Source organism: Thermothelomyces thermophilus, chromosome 4 (genome assembly GCF_000226095.1).
Source record: "Thermothelomyces thermophilus ATCC 42464 chromosome 4, complete sequence".
NCBI classification, from domain to species: domain Eukaryota; kingdom Fungi; phylum Ascomycota; class Sordariomycetes; order Sordariales; family Chaetomiaceae; genus Thermothelomyces; species Thermothelomyces thermophilus.
Window position 1 is genome coordinate 3,894,492 of NC_016475.1, and position 14,673 is coordinate 3,909,164.

The 14,673-nt window shown below is 57.1% G+C and overlaps 7 protein-coding genes across 7 annotated transcripts; 5 read left to right on the plus strand and 2 right to left on the minus strand.

Moving 5' to 3' along the window:
• The first annotated feature begins 58 nt into the window (after window positions 1-58).
• On the plus strand, window positions 59-1,830 carry MYCTH_2307508 (uncharacterized protein). The gene is made up of 4 exons (XM_003664504.1): window positions 59-238; window positions 300-351; window positions 443-562; window positions 651-1,830. Exons 1-4 carry the CDS (start codon window positions 210-212, stop codon window positions 1,743-1,745), a joined length of 1,296 nt encoding a protein of 431 aa, XP_003664552.1. The 5' UTR covers window positions 59-209; the 3' UTR covers window positions 1,746-1,830.
• Window positions 1,831-2,103: 273 nt separating this feature from the next.
• On the minus strand, window positions 2,104-2,355 carry MYCTH_2128361 (uncharacterized protein; the record flags this gene model as incomplete). Its single annotated transcript, XM_003664505.1, has 2 exons — window positions 2,104-2,188; window positions 2,267-2,355. 2 exons carry the CDS (start codon window positions 2,353-2,355, stop codon window positions 2,104-2,106), a joined length of 174 nt encoding a protein of 57 aa, XP_003664553.1.
• Window positions 2,356-3,600: 1,245 nt separating this feature from the next.
• Window positions 3,601-4,637, plus strand: MYCTH_2111519 (uncharacterized protein; the record flags this gene model as incomplete). The annotated part of the gene is made up of 2 exons (XM_003664506.1): window positions 3,601-3,705; window positions 3,927-4,637. 2 exons carry the CDS (start codon window positions 3,601-3,603, stop codon window positions 4,635-4,637), a joined length of 816 nt encoding a protein of 271 aa, XP_003664554.1.
• Window positions 4,638-5,830: 1,193 nt separating this feature from the next.
• MYCTH_2307512 (uncharacterized protein) lies at window positions 5,831-6,914 on the plus strand. The gene is made up of 2 exons (XM_003664507.1): window positions 5,831-6,204; window positions 6,274-6,914. The coding sequence occupies exons 1-2, from the start codon at window positions 6,031-6,033 to the stop codon at window positions 6,613-6,615; spliced, it is 516 nt and encodes a 171-aa protein (XP_003664555.1). The 5' UTR covers window positions 5,831-6,030; the 3' UTR covers window positions 6,616-6,914.
• A 1,128-nt stretch (window positions 6,915-8,042) lies between these two features.
• On the minus strand, window positions 8,043-8,642 carry MYCTH_2307514 (uncharacterized protein). The gene has a single exon (XM_003664508.1). The coding sequence runs from the start codon at window positions 8,542-8,544 to the stop codon at window positions 8,182-8,184; it is 363 nt and encodes a 120-aa protein (XP_003664556.1). The 5' UTR covers window positions 8,545-8,642; the 3' UTR covers window positions 8,043-8,181.
• Window positions 8,643-9,155: 513 nt separating this feature from the next.
• MYCTH_2307515 (glycosyltransferase family 69 protein) lies at window positions 9,156-10,882 on the plus strand. The gene has a single exon (XM_003664509.1). The coding sequence runs from the start codon at window positions 9,677-9,679 to the stop codon at window positions 10,766-10,768; it is 1,092 nt and encodes a 363-aa protein (XP_003664557.1). The 5' UTR covers window positions 9,156-9,676; the 3' UTR covers window positions 10,769-10,882.
• A 2,007-nt stretch (window positions 10,883-12,889) lies between these two features.
• MYCTH_2307517 (uncharacterized protein) lies at window positions 12,890-13,153 on the plus strand. The gene has a single exon (XM_003664510.1). The coding sequence runs from the start codon at window positions 12,926-12,928 to the stop codon at window positions 13,133-13,135; it is 210 nt and encodes a 69-aa protein (XP_003664558.1). The 5' UTR covers window positions 12,890-12,925; the 3' UTR covers window positions 13,136-13,153.
• Window positions 13,154-14,673: the final 1,520 nt, after the last annotated feature.

A 14,673-nucleotide genomic window follows, 5' to 3' on the forward strand; every position in this document is an offset into this window, starting at 1 on the left:
TTTATCCACTTCGACATCGACCCCTGCAACGGTAAGTCGAATCGAATCCGCGCCGTGACGCCGGCAGGCATCTATTAGGTACTCTTGTTTGGCAAACACACCCAGCTAATCTCGGTCCGCCGTGGGAAGTCCTCGTGGGCGCTAATGAGCCTGGCTCAAGCCATCCCCTGATTTCGCTCCTGAAGCTGAGCGACTTTGGGCTCGCGAAAATGCTGATTCCAGCCCACCTTCAGAATGGGTAAGGAGGCATGCAGACCTCGGGACTAGGGTGCATTTCTAACACAGAGGCGTTCTCACAGGGAACTTATGTTGTACGTTCGGAGAAGGGCAAAGCTCTCCTACTACACTCCGGTACGGCGCCCCCGCCGATGGGATCACTCTCACGCTCGCGACTAGGCACCACCTGTCCAACTCAGAAGCTGACCGCATTCCACGACCGCAGGAGCAATTCACAAACGAATGGGACTACGTCTATGCAAACCACACCCCGTGGTCTATGCCCACCCAGCCCGACATCGCCGGCAACCTAGGATGGCGGAACAACCTCTTCCAAATCGGCCTGGTAAGCATCATATTAATCAGTTAATTATCCCTTCAACCCAGCCTAATTAATCATCATCAATCCCAACTCACCAATCTCGTTCCGACAGGTGATGCTCTCCCTAATAACGAACTGCTACCCACCTCTGCCACCGTACCCCGCGCGCGTGTACGTCCCGCCCCTCGAGGTGGCCCACCTGGACGACGACGACGAGGACCGGCAGGGCAATCCGCCGGCGGACGCGGCGCAGTACGTGCGGACGCGCGCGGGCGGGGACGCGCCGCTGCCGCCGCATGGGTGGGACGAGGACCGGTACCGGATGTCGGCGAACCCGGCGGTGCGGGCGCGGTGGGCCGAGCACGCGGCCAACGACGACGACCGGCTGCGGTACGACGACAACTCCGGCGGCCGCAGCCGCATCCCCCGCGACTGGGTCCGCGTCTGGTCCTGGGGCGGCTTCATCCTCGACGACGCCGTGCCCGCCTACCGCCGCATCGACCGCGAGCTCCGCGTCCTCGTCGCCTGGTGCCTCTGCGACCGCCCCATCTACCGGCCCCGCCTGAGGCGGCTCGAGTGGGAGGTCCGCGGCTGGATCCGCAGGAACTGGGGGGACGACGAGGACAGGGGGGATTTTGACGATGACTATGACTTTGGGGATGATGGAGGAGGAGGAGGTGGTGGTGGTGGTTGTGGTGGTGATTGTGGCAGCCCCGGAGGCGAGGGTCCTCCCCCTGGCGGGTGGGGGGATTCTGACTTTGACAGCGGGTCCTCCAATAGCGACATCTGGCGGCTCAGGTACCCGAGCTTCAGAAGGAGGAGAGGCGGCGCCGGCCAGCCTTGTCCTCATAACCCCGCGCCTAATAATAATGATGGCGGCGGCGGCAATGGTGGAGGAGGTGATGGTGATGGTGGTGATGGCGGTAATGGCGGTGATGGCGGTGATGGCGGGGGTGGTAGTGGTAACGCGGGTGGTAATGGTGGTGGTAATGGTGGCGGCCGCGGCCGCGGCAGCGGTGGTAACGGTGACGATGACGGTGACGGTGACGGTGACGATGACGACGACGAGGATAACAGCGACGGCGACCATGACGACGACGATGGTGATGACGACAGTGAAAGTGAAGACGAAGATAACTGCGACGAAGCGATGAAGGAATGGGTCACAGAGTGCTTCGATCGGCCCAATCCGGAGTGGGTAGATTAATAAACGTTAGAGACGGCAGATTGGTGGGATATACTCTGGGTTGCATAGGCGTAGATTTGGGCAATTATTAGATATCGGTTGGAATAAAGGGATCCGGCGCAAGGAGTTTGTTGATTATCCGAATATATTTCTCTATGGAACCATTGCCAGAAGACTGGCTATAATTAGATCTACCTGAAGTGTTTCAAAACCCAAAGTAGGCACTGGCTTGCTTGCCTGAGATCAAACGGAACAGAAATAGATTTCGATCTAATAAAATTATAGCCTCTCATCTGTTCTCCAGCGAGCGCCTCAATCACGAGGGAATGGAAATCCACACACCGCCTCAACCTCCCGAGGCATCCAGCAGACCTCATGGTCATGAGCTAGGCTGCTTTGACTTTGCCCTCAGCATCCACCAGCCCGCAAGCATGACGCGGACCGCAGTGATGGTCCCGGCTTTCCTGTTGTTGACCCGTTCACGTCAGCCCATCGGCTCGCCTCAAACGGAGAGTTACGAAATGAGATCGCGAGCCGCTTACCAATTGACAGGATTCGGCTGTGGTCCGGGAGGCTCCGAGCCCTGTACCCCTCCTAGCTCGTCCTTCTCCGTGTTGACGACACCATTCATCTGTAGCGGAGCCTCGGCGCGTGGGGCCGCCCCCGTCCGGATCCGAACGGCCCCACCGCCCCGGAACCTGACGTCGGTGCCCGTTTACGCCAAGACCCCTCCACGTGCCCGGAAAACTGCAAAAGAAATTAGAATTTGGGATGAGAAAAGCGCAGTGGCATTTGGTAAATGGCAAATGTCTCCATGAACTCGTCGACCGCGCAGTGACATTTCAGGCGGCTAGGGGAACGTGGGAGAACTGGCTAATGAACTGTTGAGCTTCCTCAACTAGCAGAGTGAGACTCTGCAGTACTCGGTACTGCCTCTTGGCATCGAGCGATCACGCGGTTTGTATGTATGTACGTCCGTACACCGGGCAGCTTGCTATTCTTCTTCAAAAAGAAAATAAAAAAAGAACTACTAACGAGTATGGCATCTGAATTCTGATCAGAGTGTAGTGAACGCATAACGGTCCAGCGCAAGGTCGGGCGAGTTCCAGGGCTTTTCGTCCTTGAGTCTGGGGAACGCAGTTGGCACTTCCACTCCCCCTCTCCTGCAGTCATGCAAATAGGGTGGTGTCGGATGCAGTGCCGTACCAAAATGTATGGGTCTCAAAAGAGTCCAGTTTCAAGGCTGCCCTATGCAGGCGCGCTTCCCGCTTCCGCATGCTTGCCTCAGGATGGGGTTCTGCTATAGGTTGAGTTCTCAATGCAAGTGGGACGGCAACTGCTGGTGCATGAAGAGCCTTGGAAAGACCGACCCAATCCGTTTTCGTGGTTGATGATTGGCAGAGATCATTTTGGAGGCAGCACAGAGGTGCAGTCCTCCAGCCAATCCCCCGCTGAACCGATGTTGGAGGCAGCTCTGCATAAGCTTGTCACGTTGGCACCCCTCCCGACTGCCTCCATAGATGACAGGTGAGGAAAATGCTGCGTGAAAGGAGGCGGAAGCGTCATACTCGTTCTCTATTTAAACTTCGCCGCTCTACCCAGACAGGACTTTTCTGTCTTACAACAAACAACAAACCACTGAACCTCCACCTGTTCCCATTAAGATACTGAACGCACCCGCCCAAGCTTCGAGGGCGTGGCCGGTCCACGCAACCGGCCAAGGCATCTGGTACATACGTTACTTGATATAATTAACCCTTTTTACCGGCAGTAATGGCTAACTCAGCATGTAGGTCCAGAACTTGATCGTACGCCCGCGGGGGCGCTCTCAGGGCCCCCGCAGTCAGTCACATTCCGTGGCAATGGATAAGTGATCATGGTGGAGAAGGTCCTCGTGGCCTTGTGGTACCTCTTTTGGACCGTGCTCAAGGCAGTGCATTTGCAAGTCCGGGACACTCTGCCTTGGCCCTTCCAGCGCAGGGTCACGAGACATATCTTCTTCCTGATTGCTTTGGGAGGGAGTTGGAGGATGTAGGAGGGGTGGGGGAGTTTGGAGGAGGAATCATCAACTCATCATCCGTTTTCGACTACACTCCCGTTGCAATTTATCCTCCTTCGACTGTTATCCAATCCGCTCCGTTGGGTACACATGCCTTGTCATCATCCGACAACACTCCAGGATCAATCCATTTCCCGCCGCAGCCTCCTCAGGCTTCAGCCGCACCTTGGCCGATTCCATGGTTCGATGTGTCTCAAACCGGCCAACCACGCCCATCCGATCTGCCGCTCTGGTCCTCGGCAACCGCCTCGTTTCCTGGCGGACCGGCTCAAGAACTGCCAGAAGACTTCGTCTCCGACGTCCCTCCTCAGAGCTTCACCTCTGAACAAAGTGTCTGGGATCTGGGACAGGACTTGGACTGCGAACTCTTCGACCTGAGCAATCTGACACCGGATTCGAGTTCACCGTCTCTGGGCATTGAGCCTTCCTCAGACTCGCCCTACTTCAGCCAGTCCAGCTCACTATCCGGTCTGCTGTCGTCCCCTCGGCCGAACCCGATTTCAAGCCAAGCCGCGTCTCTGTCTGGCAGCATCTCGGCATCTCCCCACGTTACAGGGTCCAGTAATGAGAGCTCAAATCTCTGCCGCGGCTGCGGCAAGACCTTCGACAGCAGAGAAAAACTCAAACGGCACGCCCGGTGGCACACAAAGAATTATCAATGTCCCTATGACGGATGCGGCGCCCGATTCAGCACAAGATCGGAACTCGAAAGACACAAGAAAAACCTTGGTCATGGAGGCGGAAAGGATGAGCGATGCCCACGCTGCGACAAGGCATTCACTCGAAAGTATAACATGCAACGGCACTACAGGGCCGCTCACGAACCAGGTGAATTTGTCAACGGCCGAGTGTAGTCCCTCGACTCTCGAACAAAGTGGGTTGTGAGTGACCCCGTACGATCGGCGAATCAAGGAATCAATGTCCCCTCGTCGCCTACGTGAGGGCGTATTATCACGCGCCCGGGGCTTTCTAGGGCCGCGCGGCGTTCCCCAAGTGAAAGCGGTTGATGCGCGACCCTGGGCGCCGCAGCGGAGGATACAGTTTGTCCCGGGTGTCCAAAACTAATTACAGCAGCCAGAGCCCCGCATCACTGACTTTGGCTTGAAGCACGCAGCGGGGCCCTAGAACACCCCGGGCGCGTGATACTACGCCCTCACGTGGGCCGAGGACGAGAGGATATTGCTCGATCAGAACACCACAATCCGGGTCACATAACACACGTACTTGACATTGGGAGCTCTCTATTTTGGAGGACCTGGTTCCGGATTTGCTTGCATGTCTTGGTGAATGTAGGTTTGGAAGGTCGGAGATACAAAGGAAATTTACGGCCTGTTACAAGAAGCCACACAGGAGATGGATCCAGAGGGCATGCCATAGCATCTCTGTGTATATCAACAATGTTATAAAGCTTCTATGTGTTTTCTCTTCCTACTCGCTCACCTGCTCATTTGAATCTTCGTAATAACAGCACCAGAAGAGTGCTGAGCGCTGCGGTCATTCCAAGGCAGACACCACCGACACAAGAACCGGAGCCTGGTGCGTGTGTCTCGGCAGGTTTCGAGCTGCTTCACTGCTTACGAATGACGAATTTGAATGTCTGGACAGAGGGAAGACGGCGACCGTGCCTCGCATGGTCGGAATAGAAGTCATGGTTTACTACCGAGTCTAATCAAACTCCGAGCCGATTTGGAGATTTTAATAAATGTACACAGTATGGGCTAGGGTTATTGCACAAGTACCTCCTCTGCAGTGACTAGTGATACACTACAGCAATTCGTATGGAACACGGATCCGTATGTATGTATGTACATGTATTCCGTCCTAGGTTGTGGGGGGCATACACAGTAAAAAAAAAGGGCAGGGTTTGAGGTTCCTGAACCGACTCCCTGTGGTTCCACAGGGCTGATAACCTGGAACCGAGAGAGATCTGGCCTACCCCTTGTTCTGCGGCCCGCTCTAGGCCCCCAAGTGGAGCCACAACGGTTAGTGTGGTCCCGCCCCGTTCACAAGGACCTGGGCCGATGAATCCTTTCATTTGCGGCCGTCTCATTCGCTCACTTGTTGTCGGGTTTGATTACAACCAAGCTCCTTGTGACATCGGGCCGTGCTCGAAAGGGGTTGATCCTGTTGAGCAATGTCCCTGGTTCGTGTAGACATGCGGAATAATACTTGAATTCCGTCTGGAACGCGCCCCGAGATCTTTCGCGATTTCCAAGATGCTTCCCCGATAATCGTCAGCCGCCAAAAATGCAGACACAACCGCCAAAATACGTCTCCCCGCCCGGCACGTGGAAGACGAAGTTGGGCCTCCGGGCGGCCTCCATCGTATTCCTGATCGTCCTCTCTGGCCTCGCCGGCTCGCTGGCGGCAGATTCTCGGCTTGACGGCGCAACCCTCCTGATTGTCATCTTGGGCCCGGCCGTGAGTTGACCTCTTACTGCTGTTTCCGGAGTCCCTGCCATCCTTAGCTGACCCCGTTTCTACCAATAGGCCGTTGTGACCTTTATCTGGGACATCGCCGAGAGCATCTGCATCTGGAAGCGAGGGGGACACAGGGGGATACACCCCGGCGCCGTTGTCGCGATCGACCTTCTCGCCTGGCTTGGTTGGGGTCTAATCGACCTCCTCGTGATTCCGTACTCGATCATATTGACGTCCGACTACTATGTCGCTAATCATTGGAGTGACGACGGGTACGGATACGACGAGCCCGAGGCCGACCCCGAGTACGAGGCGGTGTTGAGAGACGTCCATGGCAAGGGGCGCGCCATCGCCTCTTTTGCCGTTTTGACGACGTGGGTCTCGATGTTACTCGACTCTCTCCGTGCGTGACTGGCGACTGACTGATCGCGCGTGCAGCATCATACACTTTGCCGTCTTCGTCATCGCCTGCTACGAAACCCATATCCGGAACCGCATGCCCACGACCATCTATGTCATGCAGCCCATCTACGGTCCCGCGCCGGTACAGGTACCAGGGGCGCACCATCAGCTCGGGACATTCCCGGCTCAGCCGGTCCAAGGACAACCATTTCCGGGCCAGAACTTTATGCCGGGCCAGTTCCCGGCCCCGGCCCAGTCACCTCCGGCAGCGGCGGGGGATACAAAAGCCGCGCAAGGGGCGGAACGATTTGCATAGAAAACCCCCCGAGTGTCGGTGGCCGGTGATGTATATATACATGTGCTATTTGGCCATCATCGTGGCCTGATTACTCAAGTCAGAGATCCCTAGTCAATACATACTTCCCCCGCGCTGCACACATACGCCGCCCGACTGCTTCACCAGGATCCAACAGACTCCGAGAACCAGAGAATCGGTGGATCATCACCGAAAACCAAAAAAATCACTGGATCATCATTAATACAACTTGCTACTAGGTGTCACATTCGACAACAAACAAGCAACTCATATAAAATGTTCAGAACAACATGACCGACGTTGTACCAACACACACCCCGCGGCAAATCCGAGCGCGATCCTCCTACCGCCTCCCCCGACTCAGCCTGTTCCACGCTCCGGTCGAAGCCGGCAACTCCACGGGCGTCATGGGCGGATATCCCGCGCCGGCGCCCCATCGTCCGTACGCCGATGGGCCCCTCCCGGACAGCTCCGCCGGCATCTCCCGGCCCCCTGCCTCCGCCGCGCCCTTGTACACGGGCGGAGGCACGTCGACGCCCTCTGATGGCGCATTCTTTTGCTCGACACCTGTTGCTGCTGCTGCTGCTGCGGCGGCGGCGGCGGCGGTCCTGTTCCGAGAACGCATCCAGAAGAGGAGGATGGAGCACGCGCAGACGAGCACCAGGCAGCCGAAGACGCCGCCGATGATGGCGGGCGTGTTATTGGGGCTGCCGCCGCCGCCGCCGCCGCCGCCGCCGCCGCCCTCGCCGCCCTCGCTGCTGCTGTCGCTGCTGCTGTCGCTGCTGCTGCTGTTACTGCTGCTGCTGTTACTGCTGCTGCTGTTACTGTTGCTGTTATTGCTGGGCGAGGTCGGGTCCGAAGCAGGGGGCGCGTTGGTGTCGCTGGCGGCGGTACCGGTGGGTCTCTTCTGGGGGTCTCGGGTTGCGGTAGACGGTGCGGCGGTGTCGGAAACTGCTCGCTGAGGGTCCGTCGACGTCGATGACGCGATCGAGGACGTGGGCCGCGGTGCTGAGGAAGAGGGCTCCTCCTTGCTGGTCGTGAACGCGAGGTACTGATCCGTGACCGCCTTCCGGCCACAGGCAATGTAGGTATAGGGACCGACGTCGTTGGAGAGCGTCAGGAGGGCGTAGGAGCAGAAGGGTTCTTTGGCATTCGAGCTGAAACGGGGCCGGGCGGCGTTAGATCGAGTCAATCAATAACCGGCTTGAGAGAGCGGCAGTCTGGCGCGGGAAGGGGACACGGCGACGTCGCAATGGGGCTTACCAGGTCCAGGTGGTTACTGGATCGCCTGTGAGCCCGCATCCCTTTGAACATGCGAAGCTGTCGATACAGGCTCCACCTAAGCCACAGTCTGTTGCGGCGATGACAGTGGTAGGGCAGAAGCCAAACAAGCCGTGGAGGAGGTCGATCCGGATGTCAAAGCCGGGTTCGGCCGTCCGCGGCTTGCTGCTATCGCCCGAATAGTAGATGGTCGATAACTTGGTGACCAGCACCGTTTGCTGGCGCTTGTCGAAGCTCGACGTTGCGTTGCTGTGGTGTTGTCGGCCCCATATTAGAGCCAGGCCGCTTACCCGCCTTATCCCCCCTAGCAGAAGCAAGAAGTGGAAGGCCAAGAAGCGCATCGATATGGAATGAAGCAATTGTGTCCAGCACTATAAAAGAGAAGAAAAAAAGGAAAAGAAAAATTAATTACGTGTTTGGAACTGGAAGGGCCTTTCAGGCAAGAATCATTATGGAAATTAAAAAAACGTCAAAAAAGCACTCGAAAACGCAGGAATGCAGACACCAAAATGATGGGAGCCCATCATCATCACCCCGATAGGCGACGCTCAGGTTATAAAGAAACGGCGCTGTTCAAAATAGCCCAGCCACCGTATCCCTTCCATCGACCCAACAACAAACCACACTACGGATAAAGCGCGTCTGTGCCTGCGCGGCTTCCTTAGCCCAGATGATTACCGCATAATCTCGGTTGAGTCCAAGGACAATGGTGTTGGCACTGTCCTGAATGTATGTACAGCGCAGACATAATTACTTGAGACGGGAAACATCGCTCTCGCCTTTTTTGGGGTGGGCTGCTACCCCTGTCGGCGCCTTGTCGGCGCGAGTGGCTTGCAGGCTGAAAGCTCTGGCGAGATGATCTGCCGAATCACATCCCGCGCCGGACCCCAACTGCGTGGTTCAGGCGCTTAATCAGACAAAGTCGCGAGCACGGCCAACCAACTCCGGCAACGTCAAGTCCTGCCGAGTCTGAGGCTTCCGCGACTTCACTTCTTCTGCAAAACGCACGCTTCATTCATGCTGAGTTCGCATCCTGCGGCACGCAGCGCACATCGCTGCTCTTTTGACAGGCCGAGCCCCTGAATGAACCTCTCGTTCCGAGGTTCTTCTTTTCAACTTTTTTTCCTTTTGTTTCTGGTTCCTCTTGCCGCAGCCTTCGAAGGGGGCCGCTCACTTCAATGCAAAAGCACTTCTTGCTCTTGCCAGCGGCGTGCCTGCTGCTCGGGGGAATCGGTCTCTATGTCCAACGGGACCAGCTTGCCTACCTTGCGCGACCCGAGTTCCTCAACCCTATCGCCCATGGCCAGGAACATGCCCCGCCGTCACCATCCAAGACCACCTCCTCAGACCCCGCCACCATCACTACTACTGCAAGTGAGTGCCAAAGGTTCCCTCTAGCATTGCCGCGGCTTCTGACCTTGACGAACAGCATTTCTGGCCGAGTCGACAAGGGCAGCTTATGTGAAGGCCATCATGAACCCGGACGCCACGGACCTTCCTCGCATGGAATGTCCCAAGCTGGACTCATCGCGGTACAAGCAGTTGCAGGAGACGGGCGGCGATCAGGGCATCCGGTACTTCTTCGCCCTCGACCTCCGCCAATGCCTCGCCATTCTTCCCCGCCTCCTCGGCAGCGTGGTCGAAGCAATCCGCTTCCTGGGGCCCGAAAAGTGTGCCCTCTCCATCGTCGAGGGCAACTCGGACGACGGCACGAGCGAGGTGCTGGCCGCGCTCCGCCCGGAATTGGAAGCCCTGGGGCTGCTGGCCTACCACTTCAACACGTCCCCGATAAACCCCAAAAAGGGCAACCGCATCCAGGCCCTCGCGACGCTGCGCAACCTCGCCCTGCAACCGCTGCTCGACCGCTACTACACCAATCCCAAGCAGTCTTCGCCGCCGCCACCACCCACCCCGCCGCCCACCGTCATCTTCCTCAACGACGTCGCCATCTGCCCGGAGGACATCCTGGAGCTGGCGCACCAGCGGCGCGCCCTGGGCGCCGACATGGTCTGCGCGATGGACTGGACCTACGTCGGGCAGGACCCGACCTTCTACGACGTGTGGGTGGCGCGGGGGCTGACGGGGGACTCGTTCTTCGAGATCCCGCCCGACGGCAGCTGGGACCTGGCCTGGAACCTGTTCTGGAACGACCCGGGCGCGCGGGCGCGCCTGGCCGCGCGCCGGCCCTTCCAGGTCTTCTCGTGCTGGAACGGCGCCGCCGCCTTCTCGGCCGCGCCGCTGGTCGACGACCAGTCTTCGGTCCGGTTCCGCGCCCCGCGCGAGGGCGAGTGCTTCCAGGGCGAGCCGCAGCTCTTCTGCAAGGACCTGTGGTTCCACGGCTACCGCAAGATCGCCGTCGTGCCCGCCGTCAACCTCGAGTACTCGGACGACGCCGGCCGGAGGATCAAGGAGGCCAAGGGCTACGCCTCCACCTGGGTCGGCGCGCCCGGGTGGGAGGACGACTCGATCGAGTGGCGCAACGACCCGCCCGAGGGCGTCAAGTGCATTCCCGCGTACGATAAGCAGTTTTTTGAGGCCTGGAACAAGACGCAGCCGGGAACATGAAGAGGAAGGCGGAGGAATCAAACAAAATCGAATGAAAATGGGGCGGATGGTTGAATGTTGAGTAGTTGCGAGCATACCGGAGCCATGTTAGGCCACGCTGATGCGAGAGGCGTAATTATCTGTTTTTTTTGTCAGTTAATACTTTGGTTGGCGTTGGGCGTATCAAGAGTTGAGGCGAGTTTACGGTATTACCTGCCAGTCTGCTCGACAGTGAAACACCAGACAGGAGGGCTGACCAATTAGTGTATTATCCCAGGCGTCAGCAAGGGAAATGTTCTCAAATGTTCTAGCCGGACCCGGTTACGGCACCCTACCTGTTTGTTGGCCAGGAGGGAGTTATCTCTGTGTGCCCGCCACGAGATGCTATTATCCTGTTCAGCTGGCTCTGCGCCCGGATTCCTTGCTCGTGGCCCTAATTAAACCCTGGGAAATGTTACATTCTGAATAGATATTATTAACCTACCTATATTCTTAGGGCGGGAAGCGGCCTTAGGAGCCTGGACACGGCTGTTCTTTCAAGGTCACCTGTCTGCTGAGTGCTAGGTGATCGACATTTGCTAAGTCGATGGGGAGAGTTACGAATATGAATGAGGCTCACTAATACACAGTTCGCTGTTCAATATTGAGGTAAGGTACCTATTCAACCTAGTATGACCGGCACAATGCCCGATTTCTCTTCGCGAATCAAAAAAGAAGAAAGAAATCCGCACTTCCTCAGCTCTTCATCATTGACCTCTCAAACTGTGGCCAATGATTTTCCTGTTCTCACTGAGGTTCTAGTATTTTGCAAGTCATTGTGGATCGAACAGGTTTGCCAAGTATGCTCGATTAATATATGGTGCGACGTGATAGAAAGTCATCTCACTTGTCTTTGCCAAAGATCCACCAAGGGCATGTTAACCTGACTTGGGGCGTGTTATTGAGTTCACGCCGAAACGAAGTCTTCAACTCGCAGGTGGTGCTCCAACCGCAGGCCATTATCCGCCGCAAAGGGTTGGTCGAGCCATATTATTATACAGATGTCCGTAACAAAGAGGTAAATAACGAAGGTGACCTGGGTACAAGTTTGGTTACACCTAGGAGTGAGGGGGCCCGCACAAGGTAGAAGCCCGCCGGCTTTTCTTTTTCCATCTACATTTTAGCAGTGGATCGTCGACCTCGACCCTGTACGAATGACAAGAGGTCACTGAGACGAACGTGTTAACCAGACGACAGACATGGACGAGACTACTAACACGGATCAGACTGGTAAGAGTCTGTGTAAGTGATTTTGCTTTTTTCCTTCGTCCTCCCTGTTCGTTAGGTTGTTATGTTGTTTTTCTGTATAAACCAACGTTGGTAGGCAGCCGTAACCCGCAGAACCGCAGATCATATCTGTTGCACTGCCGAGGACGGTTTGTCCAGATCGATCAGGCGCGGAGAGGCAGGTCAGAAGGTCATCTGGGTACGTTTCAACCAGGCTTTGCTGGCAGAGTGGTTGATCTATTCCTTCGTGTCCCTTGTTGTTTCATAAGCGAGACATTACATCTTTTCTCCCCCATAGATGCGTTCTGTTGAGCCATCGGTGTGTGTAATCACGTCTCTCTACCCTCACGTTCAAAGTTACCAGGGTCCTCTTCCCATCTCGTCGCTCATTGATACATGAGTCTTCACAAGCCTCTTGCAATTCCAGGTACATCTCTGCTTTTTCTTGTTTATTTTCAGAGACAAGACATAGGCCAGCCTTTGACCTTCCCATCTCTTCCCTCATCCGCAAGGCCAGTCCTCCTAGGGTGGCGAGTTCATGTCAGAGAAATGTTTGTCACAGCAGAGCAACGTATCTGCGAGTATAGCAAGACCGCCACGTGTGGTACACCGACACGTCGATGTCGTGGCCCCGGGAAGAATCAGCGACTTCCATTGCCGAGCCAGCACCTCAGAGTGCTAAAGTATTACTTGAACAAGGCGGCGAATGGCGGTGCAGACATTGCTCACCACGCGGGTCCTTTTGATATTCTTTTCATTTCCCCCAGTTTCCAAATCTCACGATTTTCCATTGCTTCCTCACCCTCTTTCGCAACAAAGCGAAGTTCCTCCCTCCTTACCCTTTGATTTTCTCTTTCCGCTTTGCCAACTGACCACCACGAACGGCCGACAGCCTCCGAGATATACGTCAGCATGGCCCGCGTCATGTTGGGGAACTCGCCCGATGCTTTCGAGGGCTCCTTCGTCAAGGGTTACGAGAAAGGTTTCGAGAGTGGCTGGGCTCTCGGCTTCGAGCATGGCAGAAAGGAAGGTCGCCGCGAGGTGGTTGTTCAAAAGAATAAAGGTACCGATAATCCCTATGCCGAGATCGCCGAGGTTCACCGATGCTGCTGTAAGTCTTAATCCTCTCGGGTCTCCGATTCTCCACTGTTCTCTCCTCCCCCCCCCCCCCCTTTCTCTCTCTCTCTCTCTCTCTCTCTCTCTCTCTCTCTCTCTCTCTCTCTCTCTCTCTCTCTCTCTCTCTCTCTCTCTCTTCCTCTCTCTAGAGTCTTCAATTGTCACAGGCTGGTGGTACGGAGAGCTCGCAACACACTCTGGCTAACCACATAATTAACCTACCTGTTTCATGCAGGCCCCTCTTCGACCTTGAGCCGCCAAAAGATGTGTCTGCTGAGTGATGCCCCCTTATACGAGGGTGGTAGTGGCGATGCCCAGTCCGTCATATCCGCCGCTGATTCCGAGAACTCGGACCTGATGGACGTTTACCACGATGCTCAGTCGCATCTCGCCTCGTCGTCTGTTCCGGGCAACAGCGGGGACAACGCGGGAACTTCGGACAGACGATTCGGGCCTGATGCCAATCACGCCGTTGGTAATCTTGAGCCTTCGGACCAGAATTCGCTGAACCTTCACCCTGGGAACAACGGTGCCCGAGGCACTGTCACGTCCTCTCCGGGCCCTGGCAACCAGGTCAACAACGTCCATACCAACCGTATCGTGAGTGCGGCCCATTCCCAGATGCCTGCCGCTGCCGACGACGTCACGTCTCCGGAGAAGGAAGAGAAAGAGGAAGAGGACCTGATCTGGCTCGGCACGGCCCCCACTCCTATGATCACGGGCGAGGCTCCCAACCGCCATGACAACATGGACCCCGACACCGCCCTCACCAACCCCACGGTCAACACTCCCTCCGTCAAGGAGACCAGCAGCAACGAAGGAGGAAAGGCAGAGAAAATGGAGGAAGAAGAAGCAGCCTGCGCACCCGCACCCGCGCCCTCGACGACGACGACGATGCAGACGACGACGACGATGCAGACGACGACGAAAACGCTCTACAACATCCCGCTCCCGCCCGCGGTGCGCCCGCTGACGCCGGACCTGAGCGTGTCCCCGCGGGCGCGGCGCGGGCCCCGCCCGGCCTACCCGGTGCTCGAGCGCGGCTTCGACGCGTACGCGCTGCGCGCCCGCGGCGCCCGCGTCGTCGAGAACCCGTGGCGCGTGCTCGTCGGCCCGCTCAGCCCCGCCTCTCGCGCCGCGTGGCGCCGCGACGCCGGCAGGGCCTACCTCCGCAGCCGGCTGGAGACCCCGACCCCGCGGATCAGGGGTGGTCGTGGTTTTGGTGGTGGTTTTGCTAACTTGCGTGTTGGTGGTGCTACTGCTGGTGGTGGTAGTAGTGGCGCTGGCGGCTGGGGCCCGAACGACGAGGAGAGGGGTGATCGGGACGGGGACTCCGGCCTGGTCTTTTGTGACATGGTCAGCGACGGCCAGGGCGTCTGGTACGTGCTGGCGACCTTTGATCGGCAGGACCGGGCCAGCAGGGCGGTCGAGGTCTTCACGGGCTACGCTTGGTGAGTGCTCCCAATTGTGTCTTTTCAGGGAGGAAGGAAAGAAGACGTTCTTGATCGTCGTGTTGATCAGAAGCTGACTCCTCGGACCGTGCG

Coding starts and splice junctions, on each gene's coding strand:
- MYCTH_2307515 (XM_003664509.1), top strand. CDS start 9,677: ATGAACCCGGACGCCACGGACCTTCCTCGCATGGAATGTCCCAAGCTG.
- MYCTH_2307512 (XM_003664507.1), top strand. CDS start 6,031: ATGCAGACACAACCGCCAAAATACGTCTCCCCGCCCGGCACGTGGAAG. Junction 6,205..6,273: donor TTGTCATCTTGGGCCCGGCC/GTGAGTTGACCT, acceptor TTCTACCAATAG/GCCGTTGTGACCTTTATCTG.
- MYCTH_2307514 (XM_003664508.1), bottom strand. CDS start 8,544: ATGCGCTTCTTGGCCTTCCACTTCTTGCTTCTGCTAGGGGGGATAAGG.
- MYCTH_2307508 (XM_003664504.1), top strand. CDS start 210: ATGCTGATTCCAGCCCACCTTCAGAATGG. Junction 239..299: donor CCAGCCCACCTTCAGAATGG/GTAAGGAGGCAT, acceptor GCGTTCTCACAG/GGAACTTATGTTGTACGTTC. Junction 563..650: donor ACCTCTTCCAAATCGGCCTG/GTAAGCATCATA, acceptor TCGTTCCGACAG/GTGATGCTCTCCCTAATAAC.
- MYCTH_2307517 (XM_003664510.1), top strand. CDS start 12,926: ATGGCCCGCGTCATGTTGGGGAACTCGCCCGATGCTTTCGAGGGCTCC.